This window comes from Andrographis paniculata, unplaced genomic scaffold (genome assembly GCF_009805555.1).
Source record: "Andrographis paniculata isolate CXL003 unplaced genomic scaffold, ASM980555v1 Contig30END, whole genome shotgun sequence".
NCBI lineage: Eukaryota > Viridiplantae > Streptophyta > Magnoliopsida > Lamiales > Acanthaceae > Andrographis > Andrographis paniculata.
The window spans coordinates 2821091-2837486 of NW_026137563.1; the positions used below are offsets into that span (position 1 = coordinate 2821091).

Genomic DNA, 16396 nt, shown 5'->3' on the forward strand with positions numbered 1-16396 from the left:
TCCTATTGCCAAATAGCGAAAAATAAAATAAAATTGCAAAAATGGGGCGCGGGCGGCAACCTTGACTCCGCAGATTTTCCACGTGCGTAGACTAGAGTGTCTAGGAAAGGCTCGGTTAAGGTTTTTGGCAAGTGATAAAATTATTATTTAATTTATTTTTTAAAAAAGGGACGACTTTGTTTAGATGGATTTCAACATTTGATACTGCCTTCCCAGTTACAATTTTTATATATTTTTATTTTAGTACTTTCAATTACAAAGTTAATATTTTATTAAATATTTTATTTTTTTATAAATATTTTTATTTTAAATCACATCATTATTTTTACACAAAAAATAAAAAAGATAAAAATATCATTACATTATTTTTAACTATTATTTTAAATGGATGGAAAAAATATTATTTTATTTTTATAAAAATATTATATTAAATATTAATTTTTTATTATTTTAATTTTTTATATAAATGATGAAATTTTCAATTTTTTTACTACAATGTGTTTTGTTTTGTATATTTAATATGAAAATAATGTTGATAATATTTTTAATTTTGTAAATGAATAAATATAGTATATTATATATTTTCTGATAATATATTAATTTATAATCTCTTTTAAATAAATTTTACTCCCTTCATCTCTTATTTGTGTATCTATTTTTTTTACAGAGTTTTAAGAATATTAATATTATATATAAATATAGTATGAATAAAGTAGAAAAGACTATAATAACTTTATTAGTATTGTATGATATAAAAGTAATGATATTTATGTAATATATTATAAATTGTATAAATACTTTTAATGTTAGTTAAAAATATAGTTAAAAAAATGAATATTTTTATTATATGAGATAAACTAAAATAAAAAAATAAACAGATTGTTAAGTGAGAGAGAAAGAGAAAGTATTATTTAAAATTAGTGTCCAATATAAATATAAAGTTTTAATGATAATAATGAATGAAAGAACATCCAATGCAACAATTATCTTTTGGATAAGATATAATGTTATTTTTATTTTCTGTAGCGTATCGAAAGGATAAAAAAGGATAAAAATATTTTATTTGTGTATTATAAAATTGTGATATTTGAATAATAAATTATAAAAATATTTATTTTGCTACATATGTGTTATAATAATTTAATTAAGAAATAATATCTTATTTTGAAATGAAAAAATATATATATTTATCTTATGAGAAAAAAAGTGGTCAAATTATATATTTAATAAAATTATGGTTCTAAATAATATACATACAAACATTAAATAAGATGCATGTCACTTGAATGACAGCGGTTAAAATATTGATCGGATGACACATATATAAGATTAATAATAATATGAATTTATTTTTATATAGCAAGATATATTTCACAATAAATAATACAAGATACATCTATTTTGTAAAAGACAATTTTTTACCTTTGAAAATACTATTATGACGATGTATGCAATTTTGTTGTAAATTTACCAGCAAAAATTTCAACTTTTGGTATGTTATAATTCATAATATATCATAAATAATAACAAAAGATACAATCCGTGAACTCATGATCTTGAAATATGAGATTCAAACCCCATGACTTTTGGGTTGGCTGCACTTTTGCAGGGTGCAGTGGAGAAGGATTTAGTATGCAAACCCAGCAAATATAGAAATATTATTACTGGGTAGGGTTGGAGATGATGTAATCTAATTCAAAGAATGAAATCCATGGTGATGGAAGAAATCAAAGAATCAAAAGAATGCATGCAAGAACCCTATCTGCCTAAAAAGTGTTGGGTTGGGGCATTGCTATATATATCATCTATGTCTGTATGTATTACGAGGAGGTGAGAATGTTGAGAAGCGAAGCCCGAGTTCTGATCAACCTCCTGAAAATGCCCTCCAATTCGGCTTCCATGTCCTCCACCGCCATCTCCACCTCCTCCAATCTCTTCATCATCGATCGGATGTCCGACGCGTTGCATTTCTCCCAGAAGCTCAGCGTGTCCACGCGCGTCAATTTGATCCGGAATACCGGATCCCTATGCCCTCGATCTGGATTCGGCATCGCCATCAACGGCAGCAGAGAGTCTACCATCGACACCGTCGTCGCCCTAACTTCCTTCAGCAGATTCGCCACCGCCGCTAGGCTTTCATCCTCCTCACTCGACGGCGACGCGGCGGCGGCGGCGGCCGAGGTGGTTTTCATCCCCTTTAACGACTGCAGCCGCTTCAGAATCGCTTTCTTTAGCTGCTTCCGCGGGAGGCGCTGCGAGGCGACGATATTGCTCCCGTCGCGATCGTCCTTACTGGCGGCGATGTGGCGGAAGGCTGACTGAAGGTCCTGGAGATGGCCTTTCGCGAGGAGGAGGAGGTCCTTGGCGGCGGCGCAGGAGTCCGCCATTTTCAACGACGCCTCTGACAACTGGTGCGCCCATTTCTGCTGCCCCTGTTGGATTATCTGCAGCTTCGTCTCCGACGAATGCAGCAACTCGTTCACGGAATCGTGATAATCGCTCAGGGAATCGAAATTGAATTCAGGTACCGACATTTTTTTTCGCTGCAAAATTGCTCCTCTTCTGTTCTTGTTTCAGATTCAGCCGATTTCTTCGACTTCGATTTACATATATATACAGACAACCATAACAACTAGCTTGACCCGTAACGAATAGTTAAAAAAGTTTTTTATTCAATCACGTATTGGGCATTATAATAATCTTTGTTGAAGATTAGACACCACAAAAACATTGAACATTGGCAAGACTGGATTTAGGTGTACAGGGAACAAGGCAGGAAGGATCCTTGTGAGATAATCAACTAATTGTCAAAAGCCAAATGACCAAATTGGGCAGCTGGAAACTTCCATGAATGAGCACACAGCTCTTTCATTTATTAATTAATGTAATTGTTTCAATCGTGTCCTAATGTTATGCTGGATTTGATTAAGAATTGAACAGCACGCATTGGATTTCTTGCGTTCTTGATTTTGGACTCTTGTGGAGACAAATCAAGCTGACAAAGTTTGAAAATAGACTTGGAAAGTCAGCTAATTTTAGCAGTATAATATGAAAGCTGTTAATGATATCTTGTTTTGTGTTTTTATGAAAAGACAGAGAGAAGAGAATCATCTTGGTTTCTAATCTTTGTTTAGTACTTATACAACGGGACCCATATAATAAAAGCCAGCCACGAAACTAAATATATATATATTTTTCATAATGATTCAACGTTTGATGGTTAAGTTGATTTGCGAATGGACATACAGGTGAGCTCCAACCAACCTGTATTACACCATTTTTAGGCTCAGAAGGTTGTTATGACATAGATATTTATATTAATTATTAGGAGACTGGACCTGCATCTACATTACATACGTGCTCACCGTGCTTTCAGATACAGCTGTTTACTACTAGTATTAGCTAGATTTACTTGTTCTAATCTTTCCAGGCTTGTGTTCTTTTATGTAGTATTGGATTGTGGTAATACTCCTTTTCTGGGCCTAGTGTAGTCTCTATTCCTTACCCAGCCCAGATGAACATTTTGCACATCTCATGTCTATACAATGTACATATATGTTTTGGACACATTATTATCCATCATCGAACCACCAACTTTAATGGCCATGTTGCAGTAGTTATTTACACATTGCCTTCTCTTCTCTGAATAGGAATTTTCTTCAATTCACCTTACTTGTAAAACTGCACAGACATGTTGTATAAATTTAATATCACTTAGTTATACATTTACTACGTGTTGGTTCCTTATGCAACCTTATTGGTGGTTTCTCATTATTATTATTCATATACTGAATTATTGACTGATGCCTTCTTTTGTTCTAAGACAGTGGAGGCTAGAGTATAGGTTATAGTAATGACATTGAAAACTTCGTACGTACACCCACATGCATGCATGATGTTTCTAGCAACATCCTTATACTGAATTGATACCAAATGCCTTTGGTTAGTTGTGGTGCAATGATATACTATTGTACTCATTTCCGATGGTAATACTGGCCACTATATATTTGTATGTATTTTATTTGTAGTGGGTCCCATCCCAGTGTAACCCAGGAATATGGAAGAGAAAAACAGTGGACCAAGTTAAAACTTTTGTGATTCTTATTTGCACGAGCTCTCATTTATTACCTATTTGTTTTCTTATAGGTTCATTCCCATTAGCAAAAAGAATAGATTAATATTATATCTAGTAGTAGCCTCTCTCTATATATAGAGTGCTGTTGCCTTTTAGTAGAAGCTATATATTGGATTATGTATATATGACCTGCGGAAGGTATATAACAACTGCAGACAACAGCTAGCTAACCCTCCCTCTTGCAAAATCTTTTGCCTTTTCGATCATTTACCTACTGCCTGTCCTATCCCAGCCCTTCTTCTTCCCCATTAAGCACATACACTTTTGTATCAGATGGAGGAGAAGAAAGCTACAATGAAATCAAGATTTAAAAGGGTGTGTGTATTCTGTGGAAGCAGCACAGGGAAGAAGGACTGCTACAGAGACGCCGCTCTTGAATTAGGCCAAGAATTGGTAAGTTTCAGTTACATCGTATTTCAGGTTCGTTGTGTGATTCTGAAGATTATAATTTGATGTTGTGTTAGCTTATTACTACTGGGATTAAAACTGGTTGAAGGTATCAAGGAATATAGATCTAGTGTATGGAGGGGGCAGCGTAGGGTTGATGGGACTGATTTCAAAGGAGGTCCATAATGGAGGTCGACATGTTTTAGGGTACCCCCTCTCCTGTCTCTGTTTTAAATTCAACTTTCATGTGTCAAGTCCTTCTGAGTTCTGACATATTTGTACGTCTCCAATTATTAATTTTGTTTCCTTCATTCTTTTCTCCTTTCAGAATCATTCCCAGAACATTAATGTCCAAGGAGGTTAATCCCTTTTCCTTTTTTCTTTAATACAATCATTGCATATAGCTAAACTTACCTTGATGAATTAGTACGATGTTTGCATGTAATTAATTGACAGATAACAGGGGAAACAGTCGGCGAGGTGCGTCCCGTAGCTGACATGCACCAAAGGAAAGCAGAAATGGCCCGCCACTCTGATTGCTTCATTGCTCTTCCAGGTCACATATACAATAGTGTATCTTACTCTCATGCATATATATAATTTATTTATATTTCAAATTCAATATACACAGGTGGGTATGGCACCATGGAAGAGCTACTTGAAGTGATTACTTGGGCTCAGCTTGGCATTCACAACAAGCCAGTAAACTCTAAATACTCATATGATCATTTATGTTTTATATAGATTATGTATAACTCAAATCCATAGTTTAATAATCTGCTTTTCTACTTTTATATGTATAGATAGGATTGCTGAATGTGGAAGGGTACTACAACGGCTTACTGAGCTTCATAGACAAGGCAGTGAACGACGGCTTCATCCACTCTTCTCAGCGTCACATTATTGTCTCTGCACCGACTCCCAAACAGCTCCTCCGGAAACTTGAGGTGCAGGCTCGAACAAGTCTCATGGCATTCTATACACATATCTCATCATCACCACACCACACCATATATAGTGGGTCCATTACATATATGTAATTTGTTGTTATTGGATATATAATTGAATGTCGGGGGTCCATATACATATATATATTTGTCAGTCTGCTGATTACACCCGTGGTATCTTCGTAGGCTTACGTTCCTCTGCATGACGGATTGGTGGCTAAGGCTCGTTGGGAGGTAGAACAAGTGGATCTCAACCCTCCCCTTCACTCTGAGATTGCTTGTTAATCAAATGATTACCAATGCATCTCACAAAAGTATCAGTCTCTTAACTCTGCCTCCCTTCCTTCATAGGGCAATCTGTTTATGTTCCCTTAATTGTGTACGGATATGTATGTGTATATATATATATGTTGCAATCATCATCAACTTGATTTCATGTCTGCTCATTTTAAATGGATATATATATATATATATATAGTTATGGTGTTGGGACAAGAGGCTCTTATTTTGAGGAGAAAGCAAGAAAGAACCAACCTAAGTGCAGAAGCAACCTTAGCCTTATGAAAGAGGGGTTTGGCATGTAATGGCCAATGGAGATGGTCCAGCTGAGCTCTGCTCTTATGTGATGTCTTTTTCCTGTTTTAACTAGTCTTGTTCTTATCTTCTCCTTGTAGATTCCTACTTGTCTGTCAGCAATTATCCTCACGTGTACTCTCTCTCTCTCTCTCTCTCTCTCTGCACGAACGCATATCATTCTATAATCGAATGCATGCACTAGTTTACTGTAAATAAGGATGCTCGACTGTCCCTGGTAAGAGTTTCTTTTAGAAGAACTTCTGTCTGTCTTATAAAGAGTGTTTTACCACATGTTATCCTGTACTTATTTGCTCATTTATTGATACAGGAAAAGTTGCAGTTTTTGGGATGTTGGCCATAATCTCTTCTGAGTATTAAATTAGAAAAAAACCCCTTGTTCTGATTGTAGCCACATGTATGAAGTTTTCATTATCAACTTTGAAGATGTTAATTGAAATTAAGATCATATTCCACCCTTCGATCATCAATTTTGTGATAGTAAGCACACAGATTTTGATTGAGAATTTGATGTACTGAATTTGTATAAATGATCATGTATTCCTAGATTTTGGATGTCATTTACAAGAACAGCTCTAACTAATGGCTGATCATATTAAGAAGAGAGACTCTAGTTTTGACTAGACTCCTAAACAGAGCCTCGACGCCCTCTTCAAGTTCTTGCACGATAAGTTCTGTTGCTTTTAGCTGCTTCAACATGTTTTGCATGGTGATGTTGTCGATTTTTTTCTGCGACTGGTGGATGTTCAAGGAACACAAGTCCTCAACGCCACTTTCTTGCTTGGCCCGCTCCGAATGGACTTGGCTGGTTTTGTTGAACTTCGATAGGAATGACCAACTTTTCCCATTGGATCTTTCCCTTTCACCGGACAAGAGGATCAGCACGGATTTTAGGACCGAAAAATCAATGCCTTCTGCTTCTTTCAGCATTGTCCCAACTGGTTTTAGATCAGAGTCTAGGCCGGTGCAGCTCTTCAAATTCTTGATGTACTTATGGATCATCTTCTTGATCTTGTTTCTTGAGGCAATGTAAGAACTGATGTCAATTGATTCGCCTTTATTCCTCCTGATTGCGGATTCAAGATCTTGAACAGATTCCTTGGTCAAACACAGAGCTTCTCTAGAAAACTCACAGAGATCTACCAGCTTGATTGATCCCTCGAGCAGTTCGTTTATCTGATTCTGACCTTGCTGGTGGGAGAGAACTTGTTGGATTGAAGACATCTGAATTAGATCCTTGATGCTCTCATGTAAGCTTCCAAGATTGGCCAAGTTTGCGCAGACAGAGCTGGCAGATGTTGATGTGGCTTCTGAGGACCTCAATCTGCACAATTGTGCTTCGACATCTTCAATCGATGGATGGGACGATGGAAAACTGTTTGATCGAGAATGGAAAGCTGCCATTTTTCTGTATGGAATTCCTTAGAATGGAGAAGATGTTTTCTTGAGGATGACGATGAGTGCTTGAATGATCCATCTCATTGGGGTATTCTCTCTATATATATTTACAGAAAGGCAGATCAAAGCAAACAATCAGAATATATTCCATGGCGTATGTCCCTCATTTCTGGTGGAAGATGAATTGAATATGTCTGCACACGAGCTCCATGTCCCACGGATCTGAAACAATTGAATCGAAGGATTCAATCATGCAGATCTGGGAGTCGCTGCAATTGCCCCCATCTTGAAGCATTTGGAATCTTGACAGCGATGAATTCGATTTAGCCAACCCCTACATCTGCCATTGACCTCACGAATGGAGCTCCTCTGATCTGCAGACAAGAAATAAATTACAGGGGCGCACACGGGCACCAACAACGGTGTTCCCCACGCGCTGTAATTCGGCAGTCAGGATGAGATTTTATGGCGGGGATTCGGTTGGAAGTAGGGTTTTAGGGTTTAGCGTTAAATTCTCAACAAGAACACTTTATCGGATGGATAGAGATTGATTTTTAAGAAAGAAGATGCAGATAGTTCGGGAAATCCGTTGCGCGCCGCTGCTGATATATACTCGATTTTGACTGTGTATTTTATACTGAATCAGGTCTTTGAGATTTGCTGTTAATTCAGATTTTAGAAGCTTTCAATCGATGAATATGGCAACGGCGGCGGCGATTGTGTTAACAGCTTTTCTTCTCTTCGGCCACGCCGCCGTGCAAGGGCTGAGATTTGACGCTAAGAAGGGCGAATTCAGGATTCTGCAGGTGGCGGATATGCACTTCGGCGACGGCCGGACAACTCCCTGCGAGGATGTGTTCCCGTACGAGATGAAAACCTGCTCCGATCTGAACACCACCGCCTTCCTCCGCCGTATGATCCGCAACGAGAAACCTGACCTCATAATCTTCACTGGTTAGTGTATTTTCTTCTTCGTCTCCGCCATTGTTAACTGTTCTTCTTATAAAATTGCTTGATTCAGGGGACAATATCTTCGGGTTCGATGCCACAAACGCAAAAATTTCCATGAATGCTGCGTTTGCTCCGGCCATAGCTTCGAACGTTCCGTGGGCAGCTATTCTTGGAAATCATGATCAGGAGTCTACCCTACCGAGGAAGGAGGTGATGAAGCACATTGTGGGGTTGAAGAACACTCTGTCTAAGTTCAATCCTGCTGAAGCTCCTGATATTGATGGATATGGGAATTACAATTTGGAAGTTTTCGGAGCCGAAGGTTCGAACCTGTCGAGTAAATCGGTTCTCAATCTGTATCTCCTCGACAGCGGCGATTACTCAACTGACATGCCTACCATTATCGGCTACGACTGGATCAAGCCGACTCAGCAAGTCTGGTTTCAGAAAACGTCTTCCAGGCTTCAGGTAAATCAAGAACCCTCCTTTTTCTGTCATCCGACATGGAAGAGACTAATGTGGCTGTTTGAATGCAGGCGAGCAACCCGGCGCCAGGGCTTGCATACTTCCACATTCCATTGCCTGAATTTGAAAGCTTCGACAAGCCCAACATTACAGGTGTGAGGCAGGAAGACACTGGCTCTCCAATGGTGAACTCAGGCTTTTTGACGACTATGGTGTCGGCAGGGGATGTGAAGGCTGTGTTTGTCGGCCACGATCATATTAATGACTTCTGTGGAGAGTCGATGGGCATTCATATGTGCTATGCCGGGGGGTTCGGATATCACGCTTATGGAAAAGCCGGATGGTCTAGGAGAGCCAGGATGGTGGTGGCATGTCTGGAGAAAACAGACGATGGATCGTATGGTCAAGTCGAGAGTATCAAAACCTACAAACGTCTCGATGATAAACACTTCACTCCAATTGATTACCAATTGCTTTGGAGCAAGAACTCCGGGCAATAACCTCGTGTTTGTCAACATTATTCACATAGCTTTTTTTGTTTCTTTTAATCTGTAGCATAACTGATTTTACCTAGCACACCAGATTTTGTGAATTTTTTGAAGGTGCATTTGAATCTTTTGAATAAGAAGGATTTTGAATTCGAAATATGAGATACTATGGATGGAGAAATTGATCGAATTCTTGTTTGTATTTATAAATTTTCTATCATCAATATACATATTTACATCCATTTGCAGAAGCATATGGTTGTGATTCAATGGGTGAGGGCATTGAGGAGAAAGACTCTAGCTTTCACTAAAGTCCTGTAGAAGGCTTCTAGTTCATCTTCAAGTTCTTGAATAGTCACTTCAGATGATTTCATCTGCTTCAAGAAGTTCTGCGCATCTGCGTCTACTGTTGTTTTCGTGGGTTGAGAGAAAATTGCAGAAACTAATGACCAGCTTCTTTTCTTCGATCTTCCCTCATCGCCGCACAAAAACATCAGAACAGACTTTAGGACGGTGAAATCGAAAGCTGCAGCTTCTTTAAGTGTATCAAAAACAGCCTTGAGATCGAGATCGGAGTCCTCGCCAACGATTGGCGCACTGATTCTGTTGAAGCTCTTGAAGTTCTTGATCGATTTCTTGACCATTTTACCGATCTTCTTTTTTGAAGCCATGTATGTATTTGTTGCATCTATTGTTTCGCCTCTGCTCCGCCTTATTGTGGACTGAAGTTCTTGAATGGATCCCTTGGATAAACTCAGAACATCTCTGGCGAAGCCACAGAGATCCATGAGTTGAAGAGATTCTTCGAGCAGCTCGTTAGTCCATTTTTCATTGTCTTCTGCGGCAAGGGCTTGTTGGATCGAAGGCATCTGAATCATGTTCTCGATTCCTTCATGTAAACATCGAAGATTAGCCAAATCTGCACATACTGATGTCGATGTCTCTTCTGAAGACTTCAGCCTACACAAAAGATCTTCGACATTATTCAGCACAGGATGGGATTTGGAAGGCAGACTGTTCGATCTAATGTGCAAAGTTGCCATTGGAATTCTTTCGGGATGAGTTCACAAATGGGATTCAGAGTGTTGAAAAAATGTTTCAGGCTTGAAGAAATCTCTTTCCACAGCACATATATATATACAAACAGAATGGCAAACAAAAGGCATCTATTCCAGCTCGAATGGTTGCAAATTGAAGCAATTATTGCATTGTGCACGAGTTTCTTGTCCCCCCGTTCTTCAACAATTGGGTGCAAAATCCCAGCATACAGATCTTGCAGCATTATAAATACACCTTCATGGAGTGCGAAGAATCTTGACAGCCATGAATTCTGTATAATAATGCCACGCTGTTGCTCTACTTCAGACAAAGGACTCGGATACAACATGCAGCCGCACGGTGGGTGCAATTTTAAGTAATGCAATGTGCCAAAAGTTTGGCATTTAGTGAGGACTCTACAATGTTAAAAAAAGATAATTGGCAGCATTGGAAAATTTATATACTGTTAAACAGGCTGTGGTGTTACCACAAGTAAAATGGTCATTTCAAAATTTCAGCTTTGGGTAATTGAGCAGCTAATGGCTGATGTTCGATCTATTGCAATGAGTAAAAAACATATCACACTTCTGTAATTATCCCAGGTTTAACTGAAATTTGTGTACAGTTGGAACTGAACAGCAGCAATAGTCATGTGGTAAGAAAGTACGCGAAGTTTTGAAGGTAATCGATTATTAATTGTTGATTTCTTTTTGTGGTCATGTACAGAAGTATACAGAGGTATTCATGGTAATTTCTTTTTTACATGAAGTAGCGTTAAGCCAAGAGGCTAATTACTAAGAACATTAAGAAGAGAAACTCTAGTTTTGATTAGATTCCTGAATAAGGCTTCCAATCCTTCATCAAGTTCCTGGATTGTCATTTCGGATGCTCTCAACTCCTTCAGCATGTTTTCAGAAGTGATGCAGTCCATGCCTTTTTTTGACTTGGGAATGTCCACTGAACAAAGCTCCTCGACACAGTTTTCTGGCTTAATAGTCTTCACGAACTTTGAGAGCAAAGACCAGTTTCTTTGGTTTGAACTTTCCTTTTCACCAGACATGAGCATTAGCACTGATTTTAGTGTCAAGAGAGTGTGGGCATCTGCTTCTTTAAGCACTGTCCTGATTGCTTTTTAGATCACAATCTGAGCTTATGAGCTTCTTATAATTCTTGTTGAAGCTTTTCAAGTTCTTCGCATACTTGTTGATCATCTTCTTGATCTTGTTCCTTGAGGCAACATAACAATCAATGTCGATAACTGAGACAGTTTCTCCTTTGTTCCTTCTGATTGAGGATTCAAGATCTTGAACAGATTCCTTTGTTAATCGTACAATGTCTCTAGAAAATTGACAGAGATCCACAAGCCTGAGAGATCCCTGGAGCACCTCATTTACGAATTCCTGACCATGCTCATGCGAGAGGGTGTGCTGAATCGATGATATCTGAATCAAGTTACTGATGCTTCATGTAAATTTCTGATGCCATCCAAGTTTGCACATGTAGAAGAGGTTGACGTGGATGTGGCCCCTGATGAATTCAGTCTGCACAGCTGATCCTCAACGGATTCCACCATAGGGTGAGATTGTGAAGGAAAGCTGTTTGATCTAGCATGGAAATTAGCCATATTTTCAGCTGGAGATCGAACTCTTTGAGATAGGATGTGTGTTGAATCCTTGATAAAAAGATGTCAGAGTGCTCTAAGGTATTTCTTCGGTACGAGCATCAGTTGTATTTATATAATCGACAGATCAAGGAAACAAAAGGAATGTACTACACCTATCATGTCTCATTAATGAAACAAATATATATCTGTGCACGAGCTTCGTGTCCCTCGGATCATGGACAAACAAAATGAAGAACTCAATCATACAGATCTTCGAAATATTATAATTACTCATCTTGAAGTAGAGCTTATTATATTTTGGTTTCTATCTTCAGACAATATAATTAAAAAAATAATCCAACTTGTCAATGAAAGAGAGAGAAAGTTATCTGCACATGCATGTAAGACAGCCTGCAAGCTATACAGGTGAACATAGCACATAAAATAGATATCCACACGGGTTTAGAATCTTCTTTTTTTATTTTTCATTCAAATGCCAAGTTAGTCGAACAGTTGACTTAGTTTGCAGGTTAGTAATGTAAAAAATCTGCATCTACTCTATATTAAAGACAGGGAAGCTGATCTAGCATCATGTTTTATGTATAGATTCATTTTATGACAAGATGATCTTTTTTCGTTTTTGTTTATTTTGTTCTTATAAGGACGATCAAAAAGTTAATAATTGGATATGAAATTCAAGCTTTTGTTATCAAGTCTATGGTTATATGAGTTAATAGATGTTCTTCCTAAAATGTGCAATCCTTTTGGAAAAGAACCAAACACATTTGCAACCATATTGACTTCTGAGACTAAGTGCGAAGATGATTTGATCAACGCATGTGAATTGAGAAGATTGAGCGAAGCCTTTATACATCATGAGTGTATATATATATGTACAATCATATACAGAAGAAGTATAAAGTTTTGTCTGAAAGTGACATTCTAGTGGTAATAGGGATATGGAAAATAGAAGAATAAAGAGCAAGCAGTCGGATGTTCAAATGGAAATAAGATATTTCTAATTGTCAATTATAAATGTAAATTGTGAACACGTTATATTAGTATATGGGATTTTGAATTTGTTCTTAAGAAGGGGGATAATGCTTGCAAGTTCTATGATGAATTAAGTATGTGAAAGATCAAACTGATGAAATAACTTGATGTTGAAACAAAGAGCCCAATAGTCATATAATAAGACTTTTTTCACTGCAATGTTGAATTTTCTAGGTAATCAAGTATTATTGTTTCTTTAATTTTTTTGACATTTACAGATGTATACAGAGATACATATGAAAAAAAAAATGTATCTCAAATCAGCCACATTGAAGAGGCTAATGGCTAAGAATGTTAAGAATAGAAACTCTGCTTTTGACTAAACTCCTGAACAAGGTTTCCAGTCCTTCTTCAAGTTCCTGGATTGTCATTTCAGATGCTCTTAGCTGCTTCAACATGTTTTGCAAGTCCATGCCTTTTTGTGATTTGGAAATGTTCAATGAACACAGATCCTCAATGCAGCTTTCTGGCTCAACCTCTGAATGCACACGGCGTGCCTTGGTGAACTTTGAAATTAATGACCAGCTTTTTTGGCTTGATCTTTCCTTCTCGCCAGACACGAGTGTCAATACAGATTTCAGTGTTGCAAGAGTGTGGGCCTCTGCTTCCTTCAGCACTGTCCTGATTGCTTTCAGATCACAATCTGAGGTTGTGGCTTCCTTAGAGTTCTTATTGGAGCTCTTCAAATTCTTGGCATACTTGTTGATCATCTTCTTGATCTTGTTTCTTGAATCCACATAAGAGTTAATATCAATTGCCGAGGCTGTCTCGCCTTTATTCCTCCTGATTGAGGATTCAAGATCTTGAACAGATTCCTTGGTCAATCGTACAATGTCTCTTGCAAATTCACACAGATCCACAATCCTGAGAGATCCCTCGAGTATCTCATTTACAAATTCCTGACCTTGCCCATGGGAGAGAGCTTGTTGGATTGAAGACAGCTGAATCAGGGTACTGATGCCTTCATGTAAGGCTCTAAGGCCATCCAAGTTTGCACATACAGAAGAGGCTGATGTTGATGCTGCTTCCGAGGACTTCAACCTCCATAGTTGATCCTCAACAGACTCAACTACAGGGTGAGATTGTGAAGGAAAACTGTTTGATCGAGTGTGGAAATTTGCCATCTTGCTAGCTAGAAAATGAACCCTTAGAGCTAGAATGTGTTGAATCCTTGATGTCAATTGCCTCAATGCATTGTTTGCTATGAGCATCAGCTCTATTTATATAGAAAGGTAGATCAAGGAAACAAAAGGAATATGTTCCACCTGTCATGTCTCATTACAGCTCAAAATGAAATGAATTAAGTCTTGTGCACAGATGTCCGACAACTGCTGCAAATTCAAATAATTTTATATGGTGCACAAGGTCCTTGCCCCCAAAGACATCAACATTTGAATACAAACAACTGGTGATTATAATCATCTCTACATCAATAATGAGGAATCTTGACAGCAATGTGGTCTATATAATAATACTCATGGGTTGATGCTCTTGTTCAGACAAAGTACTCAGACCCACCATGCAGCAACACACGGGTTGCCATTATGTGGACTAAATATGCCCTGAGATGACCACAGTAGGAAGAATCAGTAATTGAAATAATAATGATTCTTGAAATAAAATATCTATGCACGTCATCATTTTCTTGTTGCACGATGGAATTGTTTTCACACAAGATCCAGAAAAAGATCAAAAGTTCATCACCATCCCACTCGTATTGAATGATTAATACTGCTAAAGGAGCTGTGGTATTAGGATGTTAAATGAAGAGTAAAGGCCAAGCTGTTCTCTCTTCACATTGTAAATAAGATACTGCAGCTTGATATTTGTAAATGCAAAATGAATACATAATATTACTAAATACATTAGCTAGGCTGTGATTTTAAAGTGAGTAGAATAAGTTTTACAGGATCGATCATGTTAACTTTAATTGTGTATAACAGGTTGCTAAGTCCAATGCCAACGTGCACGAGATTGGAGTATGAATTTACACATTGATGTAGTAGAAATACGTAATCAAGTATCATTAATTCTATAGAATCTATATTTCATTTACAATTGTATACAGAGATACTTATGGAAAAAAGAAGTATCTCAGAATCTTCACAAGCCAAGAGGCTAGTGGCTAAGAATGTTGAGAATTGAAACTCTAGTTTTGACTAAACTCCTGAACAAAGTTTCCAGTCCTTCTTCAAGTTCCTGGATTGTCATTTCAGATGCTCTGAGATGCTTCAACATGTTTTGCATGTCCATGCCCTTTTGTGACTTGGAAATGTTCAATGAACACAGATCCTTGATGCTGCTTTCGGGTTCAACCTCTGAATGCACACGGCTTGCCTTTGTGAACTTTGAGATCAGTGACCAGCTTCTCTGGCTTGACGTTTCCTTCTCCCCAGAAATGAGTGTCAATACAGATTTTAGCGTTGTAAGAGTGTAGACCTCTGCTTCCTTAAGCACTGTCCTGATTGCTGTCAGATCACAATCTGAACTTGTGGCTTCCTTATTAGAGTTTTTGTTGGAGCTCTTCAAATTCTTGGCATACTTGTTGATCATCTTCTTGATCTTGTTTCTTGAATCGATGTAAGAGTTAATGTTAACTGCCGAGGCTGTCTCGCCTTTATTCCTCCTGATTGAGGATTTGAGATCTTGAACAGATTCCTTGGTCAATCGTACAATGTCTCTTGCAAATTCACACAGATCCACAATCCTGAGAGATCCCTCGAGTATCTCATTTATGAATTCCTGACCTTGCCCATGGGAGAGAGCTTGTTGGATAGAAGACAGCTGAATAAGGTTACTGATGTCTTCATGTAAGGCTCTAAGGCCATCCAAGTTTTCACATACAGAAGAGGATGATGTTGATGCTGCTTCTGAGGACTTCAACCTGCATAGTTGATCCTCAACTGACTTCACTACTGTGTGAGATTGTGAAGGAAAACTGTCTGATCGAGTGTGGAAATTAGCCATCTCGTCAGCTAGAAAATGAACCCTTAGAGCTAGAATGTGTTGAATCCTTGATGTCAAGTGCTTCAATGCATTTTTTTGGTATGAGCATCAGCTGTATTTATAGAAAGGTAGATGAAGGAAACATAAGGAATATATTCCATCTGTGATGTCTCATTACTGCTGAAATTACATCTGTGCAAGAGTTCCATGTCCAACGGATCATGAACAAATGAATACAATAAACATAATTATACAGATCTCAGCTGCAATATAATTATTCATCCTGCAGCACAGGAACCTTGATATACACTAATTTCATTTGAGGAAAACAAAAGGTATCATTCTCACCTAAAGTTTCACAAAACTGCTGCAAATTCAAAAATTTTTTATT

The 16396-nt window shown here is 37.9% G+C and overlaps 8 protein-coding genes across 9 annotated transcripts; 2 read left to right on the plus strand and 6 right to left on the minus strand.

The window, feature by feature from the left end:
• Positions 1 to 1820: 1820 nt before the first annotated feature.
• On the minus strand, positions 1821 to 2610 carry LOC127246490 (uncharacterized). Its single transcript, XM_051267909.1, has one exon. It carries the CDS (start codon positions 2532 to 2534, stop codon positions 1821 to 1823), a length of 714 nt encoding a protein of 237 aa, XP_051123866.1. The 5' UTR covers positions 2535 to 2610.
• Positions 2391 to 5905, plus strand: LOC127246491 (cytokinin riboside 5'-monophosphate phosphoribohydrolase LOG1-like). 2 transcript variants are annotated; one of them, XM_051267912.1, is made up of 8 exons: positions 2391 to 2524; positions 4409 to 4528; positions 4600 to 4729; positions 4851 to 4881; positions 4979 to 5078; positions 5154 to 5224; positions 5326 to 5469; positions 5656 to 5905. In XM_051267912.1, the coding sequence occupies exons 3-8, from the start codon at positions 4680 to 4682 to the stop codon at positions 5752 to 5754; spliced, it is 495 nt and encodes a 164-aa protein (XP_051123869.1). In that variant the 5' UTR covers positions 2391 to 2524; positions 4409 to 4528; positions 4600 to 4679; the 3' UTR covers positions 5755 to 5905. The 2 variants fall into 2 exon arrangements, with proteins under 2 accessions (XP_051123869.1, XP_051123868.1); XM_051267911.1 differs by lacking the exon at positions 2391 to 2524 and having other exon boundaries at positions 4169 to 4528; positions 4632 to 4729.
• Positions 5906 to 6642: 737 nt separating this feature from the next.
• LOC127246560 (uncharacterized) lies at positions 6643 to 7467 on the minus strand. Its single transcript, XM_051268002.1, has one exon. It carries the CDS (start codon positions 7465 to 7467, stop codon positions 6643 to 6645), a length of 825 nt encoding a protein of 274 aa, XP_051123959.1.
• A 568-nt stretch (positions 7468 to 8035) lies between these two features.
• LOC127246488 (probable inactive purple acid phosphatase 29) lies at positions 8036 to 9522 on the plus strand. Its single transcript, XM_051267907.1, has 3 exons — positions 8036 to 8415; positions 8483 to 8880; positions 8949 to 9522. Exons 1-3 carry the CDS (start codon positions 8154 to 8156, stop codon positions 9375 to 9377), a joined length of 1089 nt encoding a protein of 362 aa, XP_051123864.1. The 5' UTR covers positions 8036 to 8153; the 3' UTR covers positions 9378 to 9522.
• An 89-nt stretch (positions 9523 to 9611) lies between these two features.
• Positions 9612 to 10487, minus strand: LOC127246489 (uncharacterized). Its single transcript, XM_051267908.1, has one exon. It carries the CDS (start codon positions 10406 to 10408, stop codon positions 9632 to 9634), a length of 777 nt encoding a protein of 258 aa, XP_051123865.1. The 5' UTR covers positions 10409 to 10487; the 3' UTR covers positions 9612 to 9631.
• Positions 10488 to 11190: 703 nt separating this feature from the next.
• Positions 11191 to 12027, minus strand: LOC127246561 (uncharacterized). The gene is made up of 3 exons (XM_051268003.1): positions 11860 to 12027; positions 11604 to 11803; positions 11191 to 11524 (listed from the first exon to the last, which is right to left on the minus strand). The coding sequence occupies exons 1-3, from the start codon at positions 12025 to 12027 to the stop codon at positions 11191 to 11193; spliced, it is 702 nt and encodes a 233-aa protein (XP_051123960.1).
• Positions 12028 to 13337: 1310 nt separating this feature from the next.
• LOC127246562 (uncharacterized) lies at positions 13338 to 14183 on the minus strand. Its single transcript, XM_051268004.1, has one exon. The coding sequence runs from the start codon at positions 14181 to 14183 to the stop codon at positions 13338 to 13340; it is 846 nt and encodes a 281-aa protein (XP_051123961.1).
• Positions 14184 to 15166: 983 nt separating this feature from the next.
• On the minus strand, positions 15167 to 16070 carry LOC127246890 (uncharacterized). The gene has a single exon (XM_051268519.1). The coding sequence runs from the start codon at positions 16024 to 16026 to the stop codon at positions 15178 to 15180; it is 849 nt and encodes a 282-aa protein (XP_051124476.1). The 5' UTR covers positions 16027 to 16070; the 3' UTR covers positions 15167 to 15177.
• Positions 16071 to 16396: the final 326 nt, after the last annotated feature.

Excerpts from the sequence above, each read along its gene's own strand:
- LOC127246890 (XM_051268519.1), bottom strand. The coding sequence starts at position 16,026 with ATGGCTAATTTCCACACTCGATCAGACAGTTTTCCTTCACAATCTCAC.
- LOC127246560 (XM_051268002.1), bottom strand. The coding sequence starts at position 7,467 with ATGGCAGCTTTCCATTCTCGATCAAACAGTTTTCCATCGTCCCATCCA.
- LOC127246488 (XM_051267907.1), top strand. The coding sequence starts at position 8,154 with ATGAATATGGCAACGGCGGCGGCGATTGTGTTAACAGCTTTTCTTCTC. Across the intron at positions 8,416-8,482 it reads TGACCTCATAATCTTCACTG|GGGACAATATCTTCGGGTTC; the intron begins GTTAGTGTATTT and ends TGCTTGATTCAG. Across the intron at positions 8,881-8,948 it reads AAACGTCTTCCAGGCTTCAG|GCGAGCAACCCGGCGCCAGG; the intron begins GTAAATCAAGAA and ends GTTTGAATGCAG.
- LOC127246562 (XM_051268004.1), bottom strand. The coding sequence starts at position 14,183 with ATGGCAAATTTCCACACTCGATCAAACAGTTTTCCTTCACAATCTCAC.
- LOC127246489 (XM_051267908.1), bottom strand. The coding sequence starts at position 10,408 with ATGGCAACTTTGCACATTAGATCGAACAGTCTGCCTTCCAAATCCCAT.
- LOC127246491 (XM_051267911.1), top strand. The coding sequence starts at position 4,409 with ATGGAGGAGAAGAAAGCTACAATGAAATCAAGATTTAAAAGGGTGTGT. Across the intron at positions 4,730-4,850 it reads GGAGGTCGACATGTTTTAGG|AATCATTCCCAGAACATTAA; the intron begins GTACCCCCTCTC and ends TTCTCCTTTCAG. Across the intron at positions 5,225-5,325 it reads TTGGCATTCACAACAAGCCA|ATAGGATTGCTGAATGTGGA; the intron begins GTAAACTCTAAA and ends TTATATGTATAG.
- LOC127246490 (XM_051267909.1), bottom strand. The coding sequence starts at position 2,534 with ATGTCGGTACCTGAATTCAATTTCGATTCCCTGAGCGATTATCACGAT.
- LOC127246561 (XM_051268003.1), bottom strand. The coding sequence starts at position 12,027 with ATGGCTAATTTCCATGCTAGATCAAACAGCTTTCCTTCACAATCTCAC. Across the intron at positions 11,804-11,859 it reads GAAATTTACATGAAGCATCA|GAATTCGTAAATGAGGTGCT; the intron begins GTAACTTGATTC and ends GAGCATGGTCAG. Across the intron at positions 11,525-11,603 it reads ATCAAGAAGATGATCAACAA|GACAGTGCTTAAAGAAGCAG; the intron begins GTATGCGAAGAA and ends AAAAGCAATCAG.